We start from the raw sequence: 26,997 nt of genomic DNA on the forward strand, positions 1-26,997 counted from the left end.
GGTAAAAATTGCACCATAATTTGTCACACAATTTCTGCTGAAACGTGACAATACCCCATATTTGGCTGTACAATATATACTGCTTAGCCATAAGGCAAGACCTGGAAGGAAAGGAGTGCTATTTGCCTCTCGGAGAACAAATTTTTGTAGAATAGTTTGCGGACTCCATATACAGAGCCCCTACATGCTAGAAGAGCAGAATCCCCCCTCAAGTGACCCCATTTTGGAAGTTACACCCCTCTGGGAATTTATCTACAGGTGTAGTGACGAATTTGACTCCATGGGTTTTTTCCAGAAACAAGCAGCAGTGGATGTTGCTGAGAGAAAATTGTAAATCTGCCATTGTAGTGACCAGTATGTTGTGCCCAGCTCCTTCTTCTGGAGACATGCACCTGTAAATTAAGTGGGCTCTCATCGCTATGGATATGCCAAACTTGTGGATGCTACACTGTGGGGCTCAGAAGGGAGAGGGGGCATTTGGATTTGGGAGTGCAGATTTTGCTGGATTTAATTTTTTTTTTTTTTTGCGTGGGTGGAGGGGGTGAGGGCAGCCATAGCGCTTTTTCAGAGCCTTTGTACTACCAGTAATGTGGAAGCCCCCTATATTACCGTCAAGATGACGGACCTGAGAGGGGACTTCTTTGTGGATTGTGTTGACGCTTTTATTGGGAACATATTACATAACGTTTTTTTGATCACATTTATCCGGTGCTGTACGACACTTACATTGTGGTTTCCGTCTAACTCTCTGAATGATATAATCCAGATGAAATCCTGAGGGATCCATTCACTATAGTGAGGCAGCAGAGTTACTCTGTCTGGTCTCTGTTCAGCCGTATCTTTTCAGAAGTGCACGAAACTGTGGCCGACGGCACTTTTATGCACGCCTAATAAAAAGATGGACACCGTGGGATCATAGGCCAGACGGCGTCCACGGTGCCTCCGTCTGCCTCATTATAGGGAATTTTCCGCCGGGTTTCCGTCTGAATCAAGTATTTCAGAGATTTACACGGAAACCCCGGTGTAAGGGCTCGGTGTAGAGCGCAGAATAAATATGAGCAGAGCCTTACTGCGATCTTTGGGAGGCTGGTTGAACAAATCAGCAGCAGGTGAAGAATTAGTTTTATTTATTTTTTACGCCGTTCCTCGTACGGTATAAGTGACTAGATGACTTTATTCTTCGGGTCGGTGTGAGAAGATTTATAGCGGGTTTTTGTTTGGCAACTGTCACACAATAAAAGACACTTTTTATATACCATATTTTTCGGACTATAAAACACACTGGACCTTAAGACGCACACCAAATTTTGGAGAGGATTATAGGAAAAAAATATTTTTTTATAAGATGGGGGTCCTTCTTATAGTCTGAATAGGCATCTTACCTGGGGGGGCGGTGGAGTGACGGTCCTTCAGGAAGCCGATGCTCCAGCAGCAGGGAGTTGCTGTGGTGGTGGTGTCTGGGTGGGGGGCCGGGGCACCATCTACAGGAAAATGGCTGCCCGAGCTACCAGTCTGCGCATGCTCCGGCTCGAGCGGCCAGTTTCCTGTAGATCACTGCTTCAGGAAGATGGCCGTGCACGCCGCTCACCGGCCCCCAGCCAGACACTGGCCCGCAGCATCTCGCCACTTCTGCTGCTGCTGCTGCCATCGCCACCGCTGGATTCCTGAAGGAGGGAGGGAGCGGAGGGCCCTGCGATCCCGCTCCACCGCAACAATCAGGTAAGCTCTATGTTCGGACCAGAAGATGCACCCTCTGTTTTCCTCCCAAATTTGGGGGAAAAAGTGTGTCTTATGGTCTGAAAAAAACGGTATATTAAAACAAAAAGGGTTTTGCATCACCATATTTTGAGAGCTGTCATTTGTCTATATTTCTGGCGACAGTCATGTGATGGCTTGTTTTATTGTAAGATGAGTTGATGTTCTTATTGCTGCTGTTTTGCATCGCTGTATTCTGTTCTGAGACCTATAGGTTTTTTTATTTTTTTGCAGGACTAGATGATTTCAGCTATACTGTTTTTTTTAATTTACATTTGACTTTTTGATCGCGTTTTATTCCACTTTTTTGGGCAGTGATAAAAAAGCGCAGTTTTTTTTTTTTTTTTTTACATTGTGCACTGAGTGGGTTTACTAACGTTTTATTGGTCGGGTTTTTCCGGGTTTGGTGATACCAAATATGTATACTTTTTGGGGGGTTTTTACATCAATAATATACTTATTGGTATAATGTGTGTGTGTGTATATATATATATATTTTTTTGTGATTTATTTATTTTTTTTATTTACATTCTAATTTTTTTTTTTCTGTGACTTTTTTGGGGGCTGGAAAAAATAAAGCTGTGCAAGATATTTATTTGTTTTGATCCAAAAAACTGATTTGCAGTAAAACTGAAGACTTTAGGATTTTTTTTTTATCCCTGTTCAAATGATCAGATCTTATTGTAGATAATTTTATTTCCGATTTTGTCATCCAAAAAGCTAAAATCACTACTAGATATGTGATCATATAGCCTTACTGATTAAAATGAATTGGTAATCTTTTTCATTTTCACACAGACCACTAAAACTATTTTAGAATTTACACAGGGGTAACACCTTTATACACAGGTTTCACCAATCACAATAGACAATGTCACACTCCACCCCTTTTCTTTCCAATACTTTTTGCAAAGGCTTATTAGACACTTTAATACAATAGATGGGTCAGGGTTTGTTCCCTGTGCTGTAGGAATTTAGTCTAAGGGCCCCAGTGGCCAATGTGAAAATTGCAAGATTTTTATTTTTAATAAAGATCATGAGAAATATTTGGCTTTCTTTTTTCTAAGAAAATATGTGTAAAAATAACAAACCGAAAAACCCTGATTTTCTGATGGCTTCCCTTTACGTGATTGCCATTTCTGAGATATGCGGCATGGGAGTGTAAAGCTAGAAGGTCAGATATGAGGATGACCTGTCCTTAGATAACACAGTATCATATTAATGGGCGTCAGACTCCCAGTGGTCAGTGGTTATCGTCTCCTGTGCTGTCCATATGTAGGAAGGTAAGCGGCTGAACGGTATGGCTCTGCACACTGCTAATTTGCTGATGCCAAGAAGAGCAGCTCAGCTCCTATTCTAATGCTGATTGTGTTTTACACTTCAAGCCACTGGCACAGCTGATCGGAGAGGTTCATCACTCCACTCTTCTGATATCCTAGCTTAAGATTCGTCATAAATATCAAATCAATGCTGTTATGTTGTCTGCCACTATAACCCTTTTACATGTATGTTCACACATCGAGTTTTCGTACCTTTTTTTTCTGTGTTAAAAATGCATATCTTGGCAGCAAAAATGCAGCTTGGACTACACACATTTTTTTTTATGTCTAATAATAATAATAATTTCTATAATTTTTGTATAGCGCTAACATATTCCGCATCACTTTACATTTCATAGGGGACATGTACAAACAAGATAAGATATTACAGAGTAACACACAGTTCAACACAACACATGCTTGGAACGTTGAACAAGGAATATTTAGGTTAGCGAGGTGACAGGCCAGCGTAAAGAAATGTGTTTTTAAGACATGCTTGAAACTGTAGATGTTGAGAATTAACCGGATTGTCTGGGGTTGTGCATTCCAGAAACATGGTACAGCATAAGAGAAGTCCTGGAGATGGGAGTCGCAGGTTCAGTTTATAGAGGATGATAATCTTAGGTCATTAGCCGAACGGAGAGGCTGGTAAATAGAGATGAGGGAGGAGATGTAGGGCGGTGGGAACTGTGGAGAACTTTGCCGGTAAGAGTAAGAAGTTTATACTGTTCTGTCGTGCATGGGCAAAGACTGGTAGAGAGTGGTGGAATCAGTGTAGCGGTTGGACAGATATATGACCATGTCTGCTGCATTCAGGATGGATTGAAGAAGGGAGAGTTTAGTAAGAGGAATACTGATTAAGGACGGACAAACGTATGAATAATCTGTCCATTTTTATCCAGAAAAGTAGGACGATTTTTATTTTTCTCACTCACGTCCGTGTGCTGGCCGTATACAGTCTGTTTTTTATTTTTTACTCAGCGGCTATTAATCTTTTACTGGACCATTTACAGTCTCCTATGCTAGAGTCTCCTATGTAAAAATTGGATGTCATACTGATGGTGCATATGGCATGCGATTTATTTATTTTTTATTTTTTATTTTTCTCCTCTGAGTGAAATCACAGCATTCTGAATACAGCTTAGAAAGAATACGCAGACCTGCACTGCCTCATTGAATAACATTGGTCCGAGTGCAATCCGGCTTTTATCGGATTGCGCTTGTCTTATTTATACGCTTGTGACTCCAGCCTTAGGCCTGTTTCACACGTCCTGATATTTCCGGTACCGGAGATATCCGTGTCTGTGTGCCGCATCAGAATCGCACGTACCGGCGCCTGGGAATCAGCGGTACAGTTAGCGCTGTTCCCAAGCGCCGGGTGCTGAAGGAATCTCTCATCATTGTCCCCTGCTTGCGCAGCGATTAGTGTGAGCAAGGGACAATGAGAGTAGCATTACAATACTCACCTGGCTTGAGGCACTCCGCACACGCTGAAGAGCAGATGAGAATGATGTGCTGCAGCGAGCGGGCCCTTGACCTGCACTGAACGGTGTCCTGTCACTCACTGAGCTCAGCGCAGTTCAGGGGCCTGCTCGCTGCAGCTCATCATTCTGCTCTGCTCCTCAGCATGTGCGGAGCACCTCAAGCCAGGTGAGTAATGATTTTTTTATTTTATTCTTATCTTTACATTTTTTGTAGACAGCGGCGGCAGAATACTCCTCTCAACATTGTCCCTGCTTGTGCTGATTGCAGCGCAAGCAGGGAACAATGATGAGAGATTCCTTCAGCACCTGGTGCTTGGGAACAGCTCTAACTGTACCACTGATTCCCAGGAGCCATTACTTGTCACACTGACACACGAATGTCATCCGTGTGCACGTGTGTGAGTTGACGTTGACACCTTTGGGTATTTCTTCCCCAAAGGTATCAATATTACAGTGCCATTACAGCCATGTCCTTGCTGTACATTACAAAATTAGGCTGACAGCTTCTCTTCAGAATACATCCTATTTCAATTTTTGCACTAATAATTGTGACCTTTTTGTGATTTTAAGATTTTCTCCCCTCGTTACACAAAGTAGATGTATTAAGCTATGTAACAACTAGTCCAAAGATGCGCCAAATCTCAGACATGGTGCTATGCTTTGAGTCTAGTACAAATGGCAGCAACGCAGCCACATGCATACCTAACTTTTACAAAAATTGATCGCATAATGAATCCCTCAGTCTGCTGTGAATGCACTCGGTCTACTGTCTAATGTAAGGTTGTTGTTGTGGTGTGTGTGTGTTTTTTTAATTTATTTGATGCCTTCAAAATAATTATGCAATTACACTTTGTGGTATTGAACCATGGAGGGCCTAGTAATTGTGATGGCCAGTTACTAGGGCCGTTTCCATTAAAACCTCCATATTCATTCTTCTGTCCAGTGTTATCTGCTGTGACTCATCTGTATGATGGATCTGGCTGGAAATTGGCACAGGCAAGTTGTCTGGCATCTGTTAGTTTTGTAAAGTGGTATTGACGTGCGATTGCTGCCAAAATGTGCAGGGCTACTGCTGGCTGGGGTTCAGCGCTCTACCTCATGCTGACCATCTGTTTTAGAAGTTGGTTTATGAGTTGTTCATTCATTGCCAAGAGGATGCTACAAGATGGAGATGTTCTGTGCTGCTGCTTGTTTGTGTACTGTATCTGTATTGCTGAACTGCTACCCATTATTGTCGATATATACCCTTTTAATAAGTGTAAAGGATCCAAAAAGAAGTTTGCAGGGATACTGGAATCTCATGGTCACAAGGCACAAGCTGTCCTATTTTCTCCACATTGCTAGAATGTCTACTGGTGAAATAATGGCCATAGTGTCTCCATGTATTGCCTTCATGTGTTTTTACTGCACAGTCAAAGCCCAGGGTCCCGTGACCCCTGCATTATCATGATATGAGGAGGTTCACATAAAGGGATGGTATAGTCTAGCAATATGCTATCACTTTATAAGATGTGGCAAATGCATAAAAATGGTTCTCGGTGTTTGATGTGAATTAAAATAAAATATATATTTTTTTTTGGTGCATTTTTTATTCTTAGTGTAAAATATTACAATAAAGTCAACTTTACACACACATAAGTAGCTGCACATCCAATATAATTAAAAATAAAACATTTTAATTAAGGAAAACCTAATTCAGGGACATTTAAAAACTACCAAAAAGTAGGAGTATCCATCTCTTGGGCCAAAAAATACATGGGACAAGAAGAAAATAATAAATGACGTGTGTGTGTGTATATATATATATATATATATATATATATATATATATATATATATATAATATATATAATATACAGTACAGACCAAAAGTTTGGACACACCTTCTCATTTAAAGATTTTTCTGTATTTTCATGACTATGAAAATTGTCCATTCACACTGAAGGCATTAAAACTATGAATTAACACATGTGGAATTATATACTTAACAAAAAAAGTGTGAAACAACTGAAAATATGTCTTATATTCTAGGTTCTTCAAAGTAGCCACCTTTTGCTTTGATGATGCTTTGCACACTCTTGGCATTCTCTTGATGAGCTTCAAGAGGTAGTCACCGGAAATGGTTTTCACTTCACAGGTGTGCCCTGTCAGGTTTAATAAGTGGGATTTCTTGCCTTATAAATGGGGTTGGGACCATCAGTTGTGTTGTGCAGAAGTATGGTGGATACACAACTCATAGTCCTACTGAATAGACAGTTAGAATTTGTATTATGGCAAGAAAAAAGCAGCTAAGTAAAGAAAAAAGAGTGGCCATCATTACTTTAAGAAATGAAGGTTAGTCAGCGTGAAAAATTGGGAAAACTTTGAAAGTGTCCCCAAGTATAGTTGCAAAAACCATCAAGCGCTACAAAGAAACTGGCTCACATGAGGACCGCCCCAGGAAAGGAAGACCAAGAGTCACCTCTGCTTCTGAGGATAAGTTTATCCGAGTCACCAGCCTCAGAAATCTCAGGTTAACAGCAGCTCAGATTAGAGACCATGTCAATGCCACACACAGTTCTAACAGCAGATACATCTCTACAACAACTGTTAAGAGGAGACTTTGTGCAGCAGGCCTTCATGGTAAAATAGCTGCTAGGAAACCACTGCTAAGGACAGGCAACAAGCAGAAGAGACTTGTTTGGGCTAAAGAACACAAGGAATGGACCTTAGACCAATGGAAATCTGTGCTTTGGTCTGATGAGTCCAAATTTGAGATCTTTGGTTCCAATCACCATGTCTTTGTGCGACACAGAAAAGGTGAACGGGTGGACTCTACATGCCTTGTTCCCACCGTGAAGCATGGAGGAGGAGGTGTGATGGTGTGGGGGTGCTTTGCTGGTGACACTGTTGGGGATTTATTCAACATTGAAGGCATACTGAACCAGCATGGCTACCACAGCATCTTGCAGCGGCATGCTCTTCCATCCGGTTTGCATTTAGTTGGACCATCATTTATTTTTCAACAGGACAATGAGCCCAAACACACCTCCAGGCTGTGTAAGGGCTATTTGACCAAGAAGGAGAGTGATGGGATGCTACGCCAGATGACCTGGCCTCCACAGTCACCAGACCTGAACCCAATCAAGATGGTTTGGGGTGAGCTGGACCGCAGAGTGAAGACAAAAGGGCCAACAAGTGCTAAGCATCTCTGGGAACTCCTTCCAAGATTGTTGGAAGACCATTTCCGGTGACTACCTCTTGAAACTCATCAAGGGAATGCCAAGAGTGTGCAAAGCAGACTAGTGTGTCACCTTGTCGTCTTGCGATATATTTTGTAACCTGTCGCACACTTGCTGGCACTCCAATGTGCTCAATTTTGTATCTGCGACCACCTTACCTATCAGTGCCACTGTTTTTAGAGTAAAATTGTGCACAATCCTTTCAAAATGCTTTAAAAGATCAGTTTAGTCTTCAACAAGCGTACTATTGTGCAAAAATTTTGCTTAATTTTATAGTCTTAAATAAATTGGGCAAAGACAGCTGGATCATGAAAACCTCACCCACATTGTCGGGCAAAATAAAAAAAAATGAAAACTGCAACAGACAGTGCAAAGCTAATAATGAATTTGATGTGAATTAAAAAGAAAAAAAAAGCCTAAAATCTAAACTTTTTCTCCAAAAGTAGTATTTTCTTTTTCATTACCCCAAACCTCACCCCACACAAACAAAAAAAAAAAAAAGCTTGGCTAAAGTTCTTCCTGCACTTTTTTGTAGCACTTGAAAAAACACCTGATGTAAATTTGATAAAATGCCACCAAAGATACTTGTAAAAAAATAAAAAAGGAACCAAAACGCCTGTAATACTTCCCCCTTTAAAATCAAACTTTTTATTATTTAGTGATTTAGAATCAAATACGTGTGTGTGCTTAATGTGTATTGAATCATACAAATGCAAAGGTATAGTCACAAACAACGGCACACACAGAGATACCTTTTTCACAAAAACGATTGTCCCCTACAGGATTTGGCCCTACCCTTGTGAACCTCCACGTAGTAAAAGGTAAACCTGTTTTTTGTGTTACATGTAATTTTGGCAATGTTTCTTTTTCTTTCCATAAAATGATCTGCATTGAAAAAACAAAATGTAGTCTTGGAATTTTTTCACCGACCAATCGGGACTATTTTAGACTCTTTCAATATAGTATGACACTAACAATATACTCCTATACCATACCATACCAATTTTATTTTTATTTTAGTAATTTCAACAAATACCGATGAATGCAATGGTACTTATATAACTTGTTTGTGATAAGCCATCTACGGGGTACATTTATTTATTTTTGTATCAATTCTTTGGATCAGCATAAAGCAGCAGAAAAATAAGTCAAATTGGACATAATTTCACACAAAACCCCCAAAATGGGCCAGACAAAATTGTTGACACCCTCAGCTTAATATTTGGTTGCGCACCTTTTGGAATAAATAACTGCAATCAATCGCTTCATATAACCATCAACAAGCTTCTTACACTGCTCAACTGTAATTTTGAACAACTCTTCATTTGCAAACTGCTCCTGGTCTCTTAAATCGGAAGGGCGCCTTCTCCCAACAGCAATTTCAGGATCTCTCCATGGATGTTCAATGGGATTTAGATCCAGACTCATTTCTGGCCACTTCAGAACTCTCCAGCGCTTTGTTTCCATCCTTTTCTGTCTGGGTGCTTCTTGATGTATGTTTGGGGTCATTGTCCAGCTGGATACCCATGACCTAGGATGCAAACCCAGCTGGACACTACATTGCGACCCAAAATCCTTTGGTAATCTTCAAATGTTATGATCTCTTGAACACAGACAAGGTGCCCAGTGCAGAGGCAGCAAAACAACCCCAAAACATCTGTGAGCCTACACCATATTGGACTGTAAGAACTGTGTTCTTTTCTTTGTAGGCCTCATTCCGTTTTCAGTAAACAGTAGAATGATGTGCTTTACCAAAAAGCTCCATCTCTGTCTCATCTGATCACAAGATGCTTTCCCAGAAGGATTTTTGCTTACTCCTGTAGATTTTGGCACACTGCAGTCTAGCTTCTTTATGTCGGTCAGCAGTGGGGTCCTCCTGGGTCTCCTGCCATAGCATTTCATTTCAATCAAATGTCGACGGATAGTTTGCGCCCAACACTGATGCACCCTGGGCCTGCAGGACAGCTTGAATTTCTTCCACCATCCGGATTATCCTGTGTTCCACCCTTTTCTCTCCTGTCCTACAGAGCCATGGACAGCAGAAAAAAGGTTTTTTTTTTTGTGGATCCGTTAGTAATAGACGACAATGAATGCTGCGTTAACGGATCCGTTGCCCACTGACTCCAATGTTTAAAAAAACAACAAAAAACTGATTTGTCAGCACAACTTTTTCCTGATGGTATTCTGCTGGCTAATTCACGAGGAGCTGCTCTAGTGGTAAGGACATCCACAGGAAATCCTAATTGACGGTCATTACTCTGTCTGCAGACCCCCTATAATAGGCAGTTCAGCTAAGAAAATGTTGGGGAATCGCTGGTCCTGCAGCTCCCCATCTGTTATAATGTGACACAATCCATGTAACTACATCAGCGAATGGTGGGGAGACTTATTGACACGATTGTAGGATGCATACAGTTGAAAGTTGATGAATATGGAGCGAATCCGTTTCATGCATGAGACCTGTTACTCTCCACACGTCTGCTGAAAATTTACTCAAGTATTTTGTCAAAATATGCGCAGCTTTGATACATTTGGTGATTTGAGTCCTTATTCATGTTTTTTTTCAAAACTATTGCAGTCTCTAAAACTTTTTTCTCGTAGATGATACTTTCTTGTTAGCAGATTACCCCTTTGTAACAATGGGAACACGTCCTGCAGTCCAGTATTCTCCTAATCTGTGATTGATTCTGATGATTTTACTTAGTAAATCTCCCTATGTGATTAACATAAAATGCTTCTCCTATCTTGGAGTAACTTTCTGCACTGATGAAATGTAAATCTGTTCTCCTAACACAATGGTCTTCCTAAAGTCTAAACACTAAACAAAAGCTCGCCTCGAAATACAAGTCCCCAGATGGGAAGTGATAAAGTGTGCTCGGAGTATGGGGCTTTGTGAGCATTTTCCATGTATTCATGCTCTTTATTATGTCATTTCTATTGTTGGCTAATCCATTCATTTTGTAATTTCATCAGGAAAATCTGTCTTGTACAGTGCCTTGTGTTCACAATTCACGGTGAGCGAGAATGATTTTAGATCCATCTAAGCCAATTATTAATTAGTTACATGAAGCGTTTTCTCTCTGGCCAGGTTGGAGAGCTTTCCCAGCAAAACACATTATAACTTGCTATAGTGTAACACTGCATCCAGTGGGGCATTCGATCTATATTGGAACATTGGCCACCAAACAAGACCTTTTCCCAAGGGCTGGAAACAAAAGTTTGACACAAAAAGCCATTAGTCTGAGCAGTTATTAATAGCTATTAATAATTTACTAGACAATCTACAGTTTCCGATGTTACAGACTTGCAATGTATCCGTAAAAATCAGGTGATTTACTGTGTCTGTATGGCATCTGATAATTTTTTTGCGCAACCATAGACTTGAATGGGTTAGTCGCATCCAATTTATGGAAGAAACTAGTGCATGATGTGATTTTATTTATCCCACACACACAGATTTGGGCAGTTAAAAAAAAAAAAAAAAAAAAAAAAAACTCGCCTGCACTGCCCCACTGAATAACATTGGTCCAAGTGCTGTCCTTTTTCATGGACAGCACTTGTACTGAAAATATGGTCGTGTGAATGAGACCTTAGAATGAGAAAGTTATGTTTTGGGCTAGGACTTTATAATGAGACTGGTTCACGTCATAACACCATTTCTCATGCAAACATTTATATAGAAGAGAACTTCGAGAAAACCGCAGCAATGTTGTGTGAAAGAAAACCAACTTATTATATGCTACTATAGGGACTATTATATAGACCAATCGCTCAATATACTATAGAGAAAGGGGGGTGTCCTGAAGGTCAGAAAGATAAACGATACTAGGTCATTAATGAGTGCAAAAGTTAAATATCTTTATTAATATCCATTGGGATAGAGTGCGTCAGACACATAAATAAAAACACCTACGGTGCTCCAAATGGCAATTACTGGACTCAGATATTACATATAAAAAACATGCAAAGCATATACATAATGTCTGGTATACAATGTGATAAATCACATGCTGTCCATAAGCAATGTGGTTACATATCATTCATTTAAGCTCATATCTTGCCCATATAACCGTAATGATATCACCATTGTGTTATCATGCTTTAATTATTCAAAATCCATAACCGCCACATGGTGCACCTTCCTCATAAAAACCTATAGTGCCAATGGTGGCGGGCATTCGGCCTAATTATCACATGTAAGGACATTCAATGCATATATATAATATATGAGAGATTCCCATGCTAATGGACTGAATGGCTATATATCATTATTTTACATAGTTTATATTAGAACCTACAGCCATAACAGTATAACAATGATATTATATTACCTCAGTCTTTAAGATCCAAAAAGACACGCCACACAATGCACCTCCCCCGACGCGCGTTTCAGCGTGAGCCTTTCTCAAGGGGTGCATATCCATGCTGATGAGCTGCTATAAATGGGATCCAGGCAAGTGATCACACATGTGCTAGGGTAGACGCGCCCCCAACAAAGCAAATCGGGTGCAAACATGCCTTGCGGGGCTTATTTGATCATGATTCTTCCCTTGCATGTGTTTAAGATGTTCACCGCGTACCCGGAATTGCGCGGCTAGTCGTGCACTTCACATATCTCCGATGACGCTAATCGTGTCACCCATGATGACACGATATCCGTCATGTGCCTCAGATCCCGCACCGCGCATGTCCATATATGACTCTGCAGCGTCACCGTAACCTAGGCACCCAGGGGGGCGTTGGCATCACTAGGATGTCGAAAGCCCTCCGGTGCAGAGGGACCGTGACAAAGGTTTATACAAGCCATAGTTTTTAAACGTGGTGGAATATGAGATATAATTAAAGGTATAGACCACAAGTAGACAAAACATAACAATCCATAAACAAAGTGATTGATTAATCAACAAAACATATTCAAACAAATATCACAACAGACTGAATGCATGATAAGTGATCATAAATTTCATTGCGTATATAAAGTATATCTATACAGTCCATACCCATTGATGTGTCGTATTTCAGCATGCGTTGTATACCATATCCAAAAGAGTTTTTCATATATACGCTGTATAACATTTCTAAAAAGATTTTGTGTATATAGTCATCATTATAGGTATTCATCATATTTTGACCCAAATTACAGCATACATGCAAGAAAACAGCACATCAATGTGTATAAATATGATGCAGTCATACTGTATGCGATATACAGTGTATGCCCTGCACAATATATATGCTTGTCAAAAAGCAGGATTACCTGATTCTAATATCTCCATAGCCACTGATGACATAACATACACACAAAACAGGACAATTATCAGAGATGACACGCTACATCATAACAAAGGACCGATGTGCAGCCACTATTATATTACTTGTTTCATATTATTCTTATTCATGCTTTCAGTTCATCAGTCTCATCAACTTGTGTTCCTTCTTTCATTCAAACATTTGTGCAACTGTCTGTTGTGTGATTTGGCAACAGCAACCGAGAAAAAAAATGGGGAAATTGCAAACAGGTCACATGCGAGTTGCAAATTTCAAGACTCATTGAAGTCTGTGGGGACAAAGTCCTGTATGATTTGTAACTTGTGACCAAAAAGCCAACAGGGTTGGGTTGCCTGGGACAATCGGGTTTGTCACTTCATTGAAGTTCTTTAGAAGTGATGTTGCAATGTAACACTGGGATCTTTGTCACCTGGCAAGTGTTGCTGTGTAGCCCTAGCCTGCAGTAAGTGATCCAGAAGGGCTCCCCATAGACATGTGTCTAGATCAGGGATGTCAACTCCAATACAGAGGGCTAAAATTAAAAGCTTGGACAAAGTCACGGGCCAACCTTGATATTTATAAAAAAAAAAAAGTCCTCAATTGAAGTTTTTCCTTATCAAATATAGCAATGAACTTTTTCATATGGAAACAAACTTAAAGGAGTTGTCCCAGGAACAAAGTACATTTTAATTAATAGATCTTAGCATATTGGAATATGTTATGTAAGAGCAGTAAAAGCATATGGCCCAATGGCCTACTTTAAATACAACAAAGATTCAAAAACCTTGAATAATACAGATAATAAAGTATGATAAAAAAAAAACAGTTGATCCAGCTTCTTGTAAATTTGCAGATTTAAACCTAGCCAAATCAGATCTCATACTTTGCACTGACGAGGGCCAACAGTCCGAAACACCGTGTCTGCAAATTGAGATTCTGATTTGGCTTTTATCCTAAGTCATATTGCATGACTCGTTAAAGGGTTGATTGTGACTTGTAGGATCTCTACTTCCAATAGGTGGCGCTATAGAGTACAAGTCCTCTTTTTCTCCGAAGAGGCAATTTGCATATTAAATTTCCCAGAGGAGCATTGCATGGTGAATAAGTCTCCTTACCTTGACATGCCGGAGCTGGTGTGTCACTCTCCATAAGGAGAAACGTTACCCCTTAGACCTCAGTCCAGAGCCTCTAATATAGCCAAATCAGTTCTCATACTTTGCACTGACAAGGGCCAACAGCCTGAAACACCGTGTCTGCAAGTTGAGATTCTGATTTGGCTTTTATTCTAAGTCATATTGCCGGAGCTGGTGTGTCACTCTCCATAAGGAGAAACGCTACCCCTTAGATTTATTGAAGAATAGGAGAACTTTTAAAACATGCGATTTAAGAAAAAAAAACACAACATGGCAGCTACATGTTTCAAATGCACACGGCGTTCTTTGCCGGAGCTCTAACCCGTAGCTGCCATGTTTTTTTTTTCTCTTAAATAGCATGTTTTAAAAGTTCTATTTTTCAATAAATCTGCAAATTTACAAGAAGCTGGATCAACTTTGTTTTTTTGGTTGTAGTCACACCTGGTGCGGTGGATCCTGTGCTTCTATGCGCGCACAGAGCTTGGGTGAGCTGGTTTTTCTTTTTTCTAATAAAGTATGATGGAAACAAAAGTGCCCCCAAGCACAGTATGATACCGTGCGTGCGGAGGGTACTGTGGGGGTATGATGACCCTACTGTACCCCCCCCCCTCTCTCAATCTCCCCAACAAAAAATGGTGACTTCCATCACTGTATGATTCTCCAATTGTGATCCCCACACCTCACCCACACTGTATAATTGCCCCCACTAAGGAATGATGGGGGAGGGAGCATTAGCCGACGTTCTCTCCTCCATCATTGCTTTCAACTGTATTGGCATCTAGGCCGATATAATTGAAAGCGTGATGGCGTGCGGGGGACCCGCCCGAAGTCGCGAGCCTTGTATATTCTGGAGACCCACTCTGCGTCGCTGGCCAAGTATACTTAACCTGCGGGCCAGATTTGGCTCATGGGCCAGAGTTTGACATATGTGGTCTAGAAGAAAGCAGACAGGTCTTTCTGTTCCTTTTAGCTTCTATAACTCTGTGGGTCTTGACACTGTCTAACAGAACAGCTGTCATTGTTGTACATAGAGACCAATGAGAGCGCAGTTTTCATTTTCCCAGGGGGATTCAATAAATGAAAGCTCAACGGCCATTGGCTACTATGAACGCCAAGGTCAGGTTTTTTTTGTTAATGGGCCTCATTTTTATTAAATAGTTCTCTTTTATATGCTTGTGATTAAGAATGTAGATGTGTGTTCGTTTTTTCTTTTAAATTATATCTATCTTTAGGAGTCATAAAGGTGATTATTAGGATGTGTTTATTACCAACAGGGCTGTGGAGTCGGTAAGCCAAACCTCCGATTCCTCAATTTCCATGACACCGACTCCACGACTCCGACTCCCTCATACATGGCTCATGTTTAAGTGATAAATTTACTGTAGCACAGATTCATCCCAGCTAAAAGTCTAGACCCTTAGATCAGGAATAGGACAGACATTTATAGGACATTTCATAACTTTCCCAAATTCTTATGAAAAAATATTCCCCACAAACTGCATTGAACTACTGTACCCAATTTATTATATATTTTAGGAGTTGGAGTTGGTCCATTTTATTCCGACTCCACCAAAATGGGCTCTGACTCCACAGCCCTGCCAGCACGCTGATCTCCCTCTGTCAGTTGTCCAAAAACTCTGAGAACATGGTCATGGTGGCGATGGAGAAGAAGTCTTCTTTCTGCCAACACAATAAGAATGAGTACGGAGTACTTTCTGTGCCCCTTTCTCATTGCTGCACCAGTTATATTACTGTTAGGCTATGTGCACACGATGCAGAAATGCTCCGGATTTTTTCCTGAGCGTTTCTGCATCTCCCTGGCAGAAAAAACGCATGCAGATTGTACATGTGTTTTCCTGCCAGGGACATGCGGATGTGAAGCGTTCTTCACATGCATTTCCGCATGCGAGTTGTCAAGCGCTTGGATGGATTTATATAGTGTGACCATAAAAGAATGGTAAAAAATAAATCTATACTTACCTTCTGATGGCCCCCGGAGTCTTGATTTGCTCCATCCTGGCTTGCCGGCAGCTCACGGTACACTACACAGAAGGACCTGTCGTCACATGACTAAATGACGTCCTTGTAGGTCCTTCAGTCCACCGTGATCTGCCGCCAAGCGAAGACAAGCACACCCGGGGCCATCAGAAGGTAAATATAGTATATATTTTTTATTTTATTCTCCTCTCCTCCACACCCGGGTACCATCCGCACATGGAAACGTTGGATTCTGCATGTACAGATGCAGTGATGCTTATTCCCTGCGGTCCAATGCAAGTCAGTGGTGGCAAAACCGCAGCGCTTCCGCAAAATAATTTGTAGTGCTGCATTTTTTATCCACAATGATAACCCGCAGCGGAAATTTCCGCAGCATGTGCACAGCACATGCGGATTATCATTGGGGGACATGGCAGACCTTCTACCAAGCGTTTTTTAAGCATTTCTGCAGCAGAATTTCCGCTGTGGAAACTCTTAAACGCATAGTGGGCACACAGCCTCAGACCAGCATGGGTCTGTGTTTACCTGCACTCAAACTGTTGTATAGGTGAGACACATGGGAGGAGTGTAGTACATACAATTACAGGCGTTAAGTAAATTAGTTTAACATTCTCAAAAGATTAACTATTTAGAAAAGCCTGTTAACATTATAGGGGTTGTCCACTAAACAGCCAATGTATAGACAGGTGAGGGGCTGGTGGAGCTGTGTAAATGAGCTCATCAGCCAGCCCCCTTCACACGGACAGCGCTGAGGACTGCAAACAACATCTTTAAACTGTGGAGCTGGCAGGAGCAGTGCTGACGTCTTGATCGTGGTACCTTTCTTAATACAAGTGTATTAGTAAGTTGTGTATATTAATATTTTAATTATATATATATTTATTTATTTAAATGGACATTCAGTTTATCTGTTCTTCATATAATTTCCCTACATAATAATCATATATTAGGAAGAAGCCACACTGAAGTCCTAACTCAGCCATCATTAGAGATGATTGTTTCTTCTAACCCTTGCATCATCCAGAACTTCCCCATCCTTGGTGCTCTTTCTGTGATCCATGAGGATCAATAAGTTGTATGTTGTATTTATACTTTCATATTACTGACATCTCCTTCGATGGAGCTCCTTGAGATGTAACCTCAGAACCAAACTTGTTGCTTGCCTTTTTCTTTATACATTTATTACATCTGATTAGTGATGGTAAGACCACGCGTTTCTCCGTGTGGGGACGTTCCTGGCCCACTCTAGATGCAGCGTGCATGCTTTTTTTTTTTTTCACTTTTGTCTTTTTTTATTTTTTTTTTCTTATCCATGGTTTAGAAGTACCCAGCATAGATCTGGTCATTGTTAATGGAAGGAAGGGTTTGGTCAGCAGCATAATATCCTATAGTGCTTTACCCCGGTAGATAACATCAGGGCTCATGCATGCACATGGAACTGTGTCCGAGGACTCCACGAGCTGTCTGATAGGGTTGAATAGACTGAGCCACAGCACTTGTCTGGGCGCTGAAGGCATATCCTCTACGAGGGCCCGATTAGAGGTTGCAATTGTTCCAAATAAACAAACAGTGCCAAATTTCTTTGATATTGTAATCTTTTGATAAAGAAGTCTGAAAGGTCCTTGGAGACCTTTTTTTAGATTTTAGACAAAATAGTTGAGTGGCAGGACTTCCCTTGCTGATATGCTGTGGGCTGTTAAGCACGGCTTCACTTGACCATTGATGACAGGAGGAATTGCACTTGACTGCTGAAAGAGCGACTGGGAAGAGGTAACCTTGCATGTATTATGGAGTATAGGATAGAAAATGTTGGTGCACGTCCATGTATATGCTTAATTGCTGCGTCTTATTGGAGAAGCACAGGAGGCTTTCTCTGCTGTCTTACTGGCAGGTTGATTGTTTCCCAGAAAGAGCAATCTTCTTCTACAACAAATGTGTGTTTTTTTATTTTTATTTATTTATTTATTTTTTTAAATTATTATTATTATATATATTTTTTGTTTTGTAGAATATGTGAAAAGTAAGCCACTCCACGGGATCCGTAAATAGGAGCTGTCATCATAGAAACAGATTTCCAATTGTGACTCTGGAAGTTACTTTTTCCTTTTTGGGGACAGTTTAGAAAGTGACTGCTTCTACTGTGCCAGTTGGCTTAGTTTATGCCCTGCTTTGTAAAATGTCAGCGTATGTTAGTCTGCAAGTGGGATCCCCCGTACAGTGGGGACTCTGTCCATAATAATGTGGTTGTGCAGCACTTTGCTTGCACAGGCCGGGGCAGCCCTTAGAAATATTTGACGCCTCATGTGGGCCGAGTTAATTACTTTACAGCTTTTTCTGGATTGTGGATTCACATAGTGATGATTTTATGCTGTAATTCTGCTGGATGTGACCTCTGGATTGATGTTTGCTTGAAATCAGCTGGGAATCTATAATGCAGTGTATAATATAGTTCATTCCGAAAAATGTATTGTGTGCTTTCTCTATGAGGCTAGAATTCCCTGAGTTTCCCCCTCATAAAGGAATAATGCTGCAAATGCCCCTTTATAATATAATAATGGCTTAAGCCCCACCTTATGGTACTTATGCCCTGAGTGTCCCTTTGTAAAATAATAATGCTCCATGTGTCCCTTTAAAAAGTAAGAATTCCCCTATGTACCCCCTTAAAGTGTAGTAATGACCCTATTGCCGCTTATAAAGTATTGATGCCCGGCTGCTCCTATAAGAAGTAGTAATGCCCCCGGTGTATGCCAATACAGTTGAGTGGCACTCACCTGAGCAAACAGGCATGAGCCACACGAGGGGCTCACAAGCCATTGGTTGGGGACCCCTGCCTTAGAATATCGTTACTTTATTACCTGTCCATGCAAGAAACCTCCTCTACTTATTTTGGAATTCCCTTTAATTATCTGGGCATCTGGTTAATGGAGGTGAAGGTGTTAAGGTGTGTCCTGGAGCCACTTCAGACTGAATATTCCTATTGATGATGCTTTTCTGTGAGCAGGACTGAAAAAGCACATATGCTCACATAATTATTGTCAAGCCACATTCTGCACATGTGTGATTATCGCCCTGTTGTGACCTGCTAGGGGTTATTGCTGTAGATCGAGCCTCTCCAGGTATGGCTGCTGTATGGCCTATTGAAAGCTGTGATTTAGAAGGTTTTGGTCTGGTTGGGACCCTCTCTGGAGCTCTACGTCTCCTGGTAGTTTTGTATTGCTGGCTCAGGGATTGGCTTCATGTGTGAGTCAGGGTGGTTGTATGCTCCAGTCTGTGACGCTCCATTAGTTCTCCTAGTTTGGACCAGAGGAGGGTGACGAATCCAGTGTTATTTTTACCAGTAATATTGTCTTGCATTCTTTATGAATGACTCCTGCACTACATCTCCTTCCATTGAATCATCAACCACTTAACCCTGTCGCTACTGACATCAATCTGCAGAGCTCTGTGATGTAAACTCACCATTATTGTCTTTTATTGCCAAACCACACCTTGCACCTGTCCAGATTGTCCGCATGTATAGAATAGGCTGTGCCGATTGATGAAAACCGTAATGTGCATTTGATCTACAATGCACACGATATAGACTTTTCCATTATTCTAATAATGTTTTGTACATTAAAGGGATGGTGAGGGCATGTAATATTGGTGACCTATCCTATAAGTTATCAATGTTTGATTGGTGGAGGTCCAACACCGGCATCTTCACCGATCAGCTGTTATTAGTGGTGGCCGGATATAAACATTGCACTGAGCTGCGTAGCTGTGTACAGTGTGTAGTGGCTGCTGCTGGGGTCTGCAGATCATCTACTATTCGGACCCCCACTGATCTGATATTGATTACCTATCCGGAGGATAGGTGATAAATAATTATATGCCTGGACAAGTCATTCAATCTTGCAGCTTGCTTAGGCCACTGTTTGGACCTTCAGAATATATTGACATGAGCAGAATTCATAACAATTCTGAAATCCTGAAGGCTGTGTTCACACACAGTGGTAGTGAGCCCCTTGGCCAAGTGCTAGTAGCTCCTATTGGAGACATGTGAAGCGGCCTTCTTTGACATATGAAAATCATGTAACCAAAAACCATGGTGAAACTCATTTGGTTTTGCCACCTGGTAAATGGCACACTATAGCACTTGAGCCCAGTCTGTGGGCGTAGTCATTTGTTGTGGTGCTGTCAAACACATCTGGACAGCTGTATGTACTTATTTTGTGCCCTAGTTGGCAGTTTTTGTAGGTAATGTTCCCATAGGCCTTAGTCACCTCTGTTTGGCAGGTATGCGTCTGTACAAAGTTTGTGCTAATATACGAGAGTGCAAGACACTGCACGTTATGTAGAGTCACTGCGAAGAAACGTACGCTATGTGGCATATAGTATTTTTTCTGTTCTTTACAATGTGTCCATGTGGTAAATGGGTATCTTGGTATTCATCCTGACTGTGGCAACTGCTAGGTGCATGGTACATATCTCCATCCGCATTCACATTGGAACTAGGCATCTGAGTCACTGCAGGAAATACTTCATTTTTCCGATAGCCTTTTTTTTTTTTTTTTTGTGTTGTGTACATACACTGTACAGCAGAGTCCCTCCATATAATCCCACTTAACTAGAGGGAACATGTCAGCAGAAGTGTAATATGGCAGTCAGTGACAATGTTGTATTGGCCAGGGTTCAACAAATAAAACTGCTTCTTTAATCCCTATCCATTGTGGCGCAATGTTGCTTTTTATCGATTAACAAATTTAGACTGTAAGTGCACTGGGGGCGTATCGATGCACTTGTAGTCCATTGCTCCTCTTCTGTCAGTCGAGTGACAGATGGCGGCTTTGGGTGGTGAGAAGTGATGGATGATACCCCCCCCCCCCCAGTGCACTTGCAGTCTAATTTGCATCAAAGCAACATTTCTCCGCAATGTAACAGCAGATTGGTGCAAAGCAGTAGCATTTCAGTTTTTGAACCTTGACCTATAAAGTGCAAACTCTAGATGCCACGTTTTTTTTGCCTTTAGGTGCATGGAACACCTATCGGTGCCGTATATAAATAAAACCACAAGGCCTTGAATAAGGCTGCATAACTTTCTGCATTATCATATGCACTTAGCAGAATGGAGCTTATGTTATTGTGATGGATCTACAGTAGTCTCCATAGCCCCCATATTCTAGGGACATGCGTCTGTGTTTTAAGTGCTGGCTGCTTGTTTCTGTGTTTTTATAGTAGTCTCTTCCTTTTTTTTTCCCAGCGTAAAAGTCCGGTATATTGAAGTTTGGAGGAGGGGCGCTATCTGAACTCTGTGAAAATGGAGAATGGGGAGAAGATCAACAAGGGGCAAGAAGATGAGATGGTGAGTGGATTTACTTTGTGTTTTAGGTCTGCCGTCCGCATATCTATGATAAATGCAATTATATGGAAATGCCTATTGTATGGCAATTGCTGTACTTTCTCATCGAGCTACTGCTGAGAGCCATATTTGCCTGTGGCCACTGATGAGGCCATGTGTTGTGATATCACTGAGGTCTTTGGCCATATTCACGCTACGTTTCTGCAGTGCTTTCGGGAGTTCTGTCTAAACCCCTTTAAAAACTGGATTCGTACGAAACCATGACTGAGCCATAGATTTCTATGACGCAAATAGAGTTCAAATGAACTCCTTGTATTTTTTTTTTCTTTTTCTAAAAGTGGTCATCTTTTCAAAAGGGCACAGAAACGTAGGGCTAGATTCACACTGGTCTTGGTGAGTGGGTGTGCTGCGGTCAGACGCTCCTGATTCATGAAGAGGTGCATGCATCTTCATGAATCTGGAGCGTTGTGCGCCTCTGTGCGCTATACCAGATATCTGTCCAGGCACTACATTGAGATTTCTAACGTGGGGAACACTGCAGCTCGCCATGGATTAGACTGGATGTGGCATCACGCCCCCATCTTTAATGGAACTGAGAAAAGACCTAAAAATTCTCAAAATTTTGTAACTTTTCAAAGCTTTCATGCCAGAATTCTGTCAAGAAGGGCTCAAGAAAGCCCTTCATCTATGGATTTGTGCCCATCTGAAATGACTTTGTTTTAAAAATAAAAAAAAACACAAACAGAGTTCATTTGATTTCTATGTGATTTCGGGACCACCGAGCACACTATTTATTATCCATTGCTTATATAGCGCTATTATATTCCCATATTCTGCCGCGCTTTTCAGACATTATCACAATCTAAATTCCCTATCAGTATGTCTTTGGAGTGTGGGTGGAAACCGTAGAACCTGGTAGAAACCCACTCAAACACAGGGAGAACATACAAACTCCTTGTAGATGTCGTCCTTGGTGGATTTGAACCTAGGACCCTTGCTCTGCGAGACTACAGTGCAAACCACTGAGCCACCGTTAACCTTAGAAGATGCCAATCTGTAGGATTTCTTTCATTGTGCGGCTTGTCATGGTTGTTAATTTGTTCTCATCATTGCATTGGAGTCGTAAGGATTTCCAGAACTTATTCTTAATTAGCCTTTTTTTCTCGGTGTTACTCACCAAGTCAATATAGGAGGATATCCTGCAATTAGAACAAAGTTATTATTTTCCCAGATCTCTTGTGGGTTTTTTCTTTATGGCATTGCCATATAGATGACATTGATTAGATTGTTATTCCAAACATCATGTATAGGCCATGTCATTGAAATAAGCGTTAGGCTTCTAGCAGTGGCTAACCAGCTCCTGGCATTTACACTGTGCTTTGTATGTCCACTGGGTAATTTGAGCACAGAGCTCATCAGATCATATGTGTAGGCTCTGGTACATGGACCATACTGTTTATAAGCATTCACAGCAATGTTCATGTGCATAATGCTTTATGGCAGCAATTCATAGCTATAAATGCCAATGAACATTCTCATTTAAAGAGAACCTTTCACCCAATTTTTCATGGTGAACTGGACACACGATATAATAGTGGCTGCAGAGTTGAATAAAATAATTTTTTTTATTTTGCCTCTTCATTGCAGAGATATTACCAATCGAATGTTTGGCACCTAATGTGTTTACTTAAAGATGTTTTCCCACCAACGAAAGTTCATTTTGTGGAACTTATTATTATTCCAAGATCTATTGATTAAAATGAACTTTTGTTTGTGGGAAAACCCCTTTAAGTCAAGTACTTCTGCCTCCTGTATGAGGCTGACCAATCATAAGCAGACAGCAACATAGAAGTGCAAAAGGACCTGTGATGAGATCACATGACCTGAGTCCACAGATCCTGCCAGCCAGAGTGTGCAGCCTAAATAAGTACTGAAGCTACATTATACAGCGCAGAAGTGTGGAAATATTATCTTCAGTGCTTATTTAGGCTGCACACTATGGCTGGCAGGACCTGTGGACTCGAGTCATATGACCCTGATGATATCATCACAGGTCCTTCTGCACATCTATGTTGCTGCCTGCTTTTGATTAGTCAGTGTCATACAGGAGGCAGAATCCCCCTCACTCCAATGAAAAACTCCTTAGTAACTTAAGTCCAAGTAGGTGTTAACTCATTAGGTACCAAATATTTGATTACTAATATCTCTGCAATAGAGAGGCGAAATTTAAAAAAACAAACGAAACCCTTTTTATTCCATTGTGTAGCCACTAATACATGCAACATGAAAAGTTTTGGGAAATGTCCTTTTTTAAGAGGTTATCTGGGATGTTTATTATTTCTGTTTATGGGGCTAAGAACTAACAGGCAAATAATTGCTAGCTACCTGCCTGTTCTGCCCAACGCCGATCTCTGCCAGCTCAGAGAAAAAATGAAGCAGGGCAATAGCCGGCTGAGATCGTTGTTCTTAGCCCCATACACAAAAATAAGTAGTCTTGGTTGACCTTTTTAAACTAGTCACCTACCTCTTCAATCAGAAGTCTCCATTTATAAACTTTGTGTAACAATTGTCCTTTATCTGAATACAGGAGATTGATGGATACCATCTTTGCCGGTGGAAGTTGGCTTTAGTAGCTGTGGGTGTGCTGTGCACTGGAGGATTTCTCCTCCTCCTTCTCTATTGGATGCCTAAGTGGCGCGTGAAAGCAACATGTACTCGGACCACATTGAAAGACTGTGACGTTGTGCTGCTGAGAACAACTGTAAGTCTAAGTCCTCTATGTAGTATAACCTGGGTAAAGCGGGCCGAGCAGTATATCTAAAGGAATATGGGAATGATTGAAAATCTCACCCGTTGGCCGTACTTGACAGGCTGTGACCTTGTGACGCAGATGGTTATATCATGTATACAAGTTGTCTTATTTTTATGACCACTTTGTTTTGGCTGGTATTTTGCGGCAGAGCAGTAATCGTGCTTCTCCCTGCCATGCAGAAAGCAGCATGATTGGTAACAACTTTCCACATGAAGTGTTATTCAGACATCTTTGATCTTCACCCCATTTAACAACCGATGTGTTTAGTGTAAGGCTATGTGCCCACAATGCAGAAATGAAGCAGAAAATTTCTGAAGCATTTCTGGATCTCTCTGGCAGAAAAAACGCATGTGGATTGTACATGCGTTTTTCCTGCGTAATACATGTGGATTCACATGCGTTTCCGCATGCGGATTGACAAGCGCTTTCAAAGCGATTTTAGCATCACTTGGAAAGTGCTTGACAACTAGGTCACACTATATAAATCCATGCAAACAGCGTGGATTAATATAGTGTGACCATTAGAATGGTTAAAAATAAAAAAATAAACCTATACTTACCTTCCGATGACCCGGTGTGTGCTCCTGCGCTCGCTCCTGGCTGCCGGGATATCGCGATGCCCTGTACTGAAGGACCTACCGTCACATGACTGTGACGTCACCGCAGGTCCTACAGTCCAACACTATGTGCCGGCAAAGGAGAAGGAGCGCAGCGCGGGCTGCCAGAAGGTGAATATAATCTTTATTTTTTATTTTATTCTTTTTTTTTTATGGTACCTGGTCTCTAGTCCATCCGAAGGTCCCAGCAGGCGTCTCAGTCTATTTGGGACTAATTCTAAGGGACACTTTTGCTTATGGGTCTACACCACCTTGAAGGACTAGGAAATTCTTTGTGAAGTCTTAACTGTGAATTTTTATTGGAACCATACAGCCACCTATTGAGGGGCCTAAAGAATTACTATCTGAGACGCCTGCTGGGACCTTCGGATGGACTAGAGACCAGATAAGTCCATTCCTTTCGTTATACTTTGACCAATCTATATCTGTTTAAATGTTTGGGGGTGTTCGTGTGGTTCTTTATATGGCCCCCACCTATGTGGACTAATGGTGGAGGACTGGCTATAATCCTATTGATAAATATTTATGGGATATATCTCCCTCTGTTTTTTTTCACTTCTTCCCCCATTAAATATTTAGCTTGTCAATTATGGCATTACTGATTTTGGTCAATACCTATGAAATTTTAATTGTGTGTCTGTTTAGGGAGATTTAGGGTCAGACAAGGGACAGCCTTTGTGGAGCGGGGACACCAAACCATTCGCTAGGGTGAAAACACTCCGCTGTTAGGTAGGGTATTTACCTTATAAGGGCAATATAGGGCAAGCTTGTCTGTATATCCCGGCATCCTTATTTCTCCCCTATATGTTTTTATCCGATTGTTTAGTTATGATGTGTCCCATTTGGACTATTAAGGACACTTTTAATGGTAAGTAATTAAAAGTTAATTTTTATTGGGTATAGTTTTCTTTGGTTCTCTTAACACTGTATACCCTCTTTTTTGCCGACTTGGTTTGGCTTGGTCTACTTTGGTTTTCTACCTTCAGGACAAAGCAATTTTTTTTCATTGTAACTTTCTATTAATCAGAGTTTTGCTTTTCATCAGTATGAGGGCTTTTCTCACCCCCTTTTTTTAATTCTTTTTCAGGATGTTGGATTTTTTAGAAGCAAGATTTTGGCCTACATATAACTTATTACCAAATTAATTTATTAACTGTTTATTAGGCGAATTAGAAAAACTAGAGTTCTATTTTTTTAAATTATCTGCTATTCACGGAATACCCAAATATAGGGTTAACTTTATTCTGTGGGTCAGTTCAGAGATAGATTCATATGCACCATTGATAGACTTGTGCTAATCTCGGCTCCAGGTCCAAAAGTAAGAATAAAAAAATAAAAAAAAAAAGTTCAGGAAAGCCGAGGCACCAAACAGCAGGTTCTTGAGAAAACCGTATTTTTTATTCCTTGTCAGTTAAAAACCTCACAGGAAGACACATTGGCCGTTTTACAGCGCTATGTAATCTTTGAGGGCTTGAAAAAGGCCAATTATGGCCGAAACGTTGCCTGCTGTGTCTTCCTGTGATGTTTTTAACTGACATGGAATAAAGAACAAGTTTTTATCAAGAACCTGCTGTTTTGGTGCCACGGCTTTCCTGAACTTTTTTATTCTGTGGGTCCACATGATCATAGCAATGCCACATTAAGAGAGTTTTTATCTATGTTTTACTACTTTTTTTCAATGACTACCGTTTAAACAAGAATCATATTTGTTTCCATACTGACAGTCATAGAGCTCAATGGTTCACAATTTTCCATCAATGAGGGCTTATTTTTTGTGTCACCGGATGTAATTTTCACTGCTACATTTTTATTACACGTGCAACTTTTTTTTTATCACTCTTTTATTACACTTTTGTGGTATGCACAAAAACAATTCTAGAAGTTTTATTTTTGCAAAACACTGTTCACCATTTAGTGTGACATATGAGGTTTAAGTCTTCAGGTCGATGCATAATGACACGATTTATGTAGTGTTTATTGTGTTTTACTAGTCGCGCGCACACAAAAATCACTTTTTTTTTAAAAAAAAAACACCACATTTCAGGTGTG

The 26,997-nt window shown here is 40.8% G+C and overlaps 1 protein-coding gene across 2 annotated transcripts in view; it reads left to right on the top strand.

Moving 5' to 3' along the window:
* The window catches only part of ATP13A3 (ATPase 13A3), a 117,409-nt gene that overhangs the window by 13,663 nt on the left and 76,749 nt on the right, over positions 1-26,997 (top strand). For both annotated transcript variants that reach the window (XM_073675053.1, XM_073675054.1), the window contains exons 2-3: positions 21,421-21,522; positions 24,107-24,280. In XM_073675053.1, the coding sequence (XP_073531154.1) occupies positions 21,478-21,522; positions 24,107-24,280 (219 nt within the window). In that variant the 5' untranslated portion in view covers positions 21,421-21,477. The remainder of the gene's footprint in view (positions 1-21,420; positions 21,523-24,106; positions 24,281-26,997) is intronic.

Source organism: Phyllobates terribilis, unplaced genomic scaffold, assembly GCF_046119375.1.
Source record: "Phyllobates terribilis strain yellow unplaced genomic scaffold, ASM4611937v1 Scaffold_3__8_contigs__length_932513732, whole genome shotgun sequence".
NCBI classification, from domain to species: domain Eukaryota; kingdom Metazoa; phylum Chordata; class Amphibia; order Anura; family Dendrobatidae; genus Phyllobates; species Phyllobates terribilis.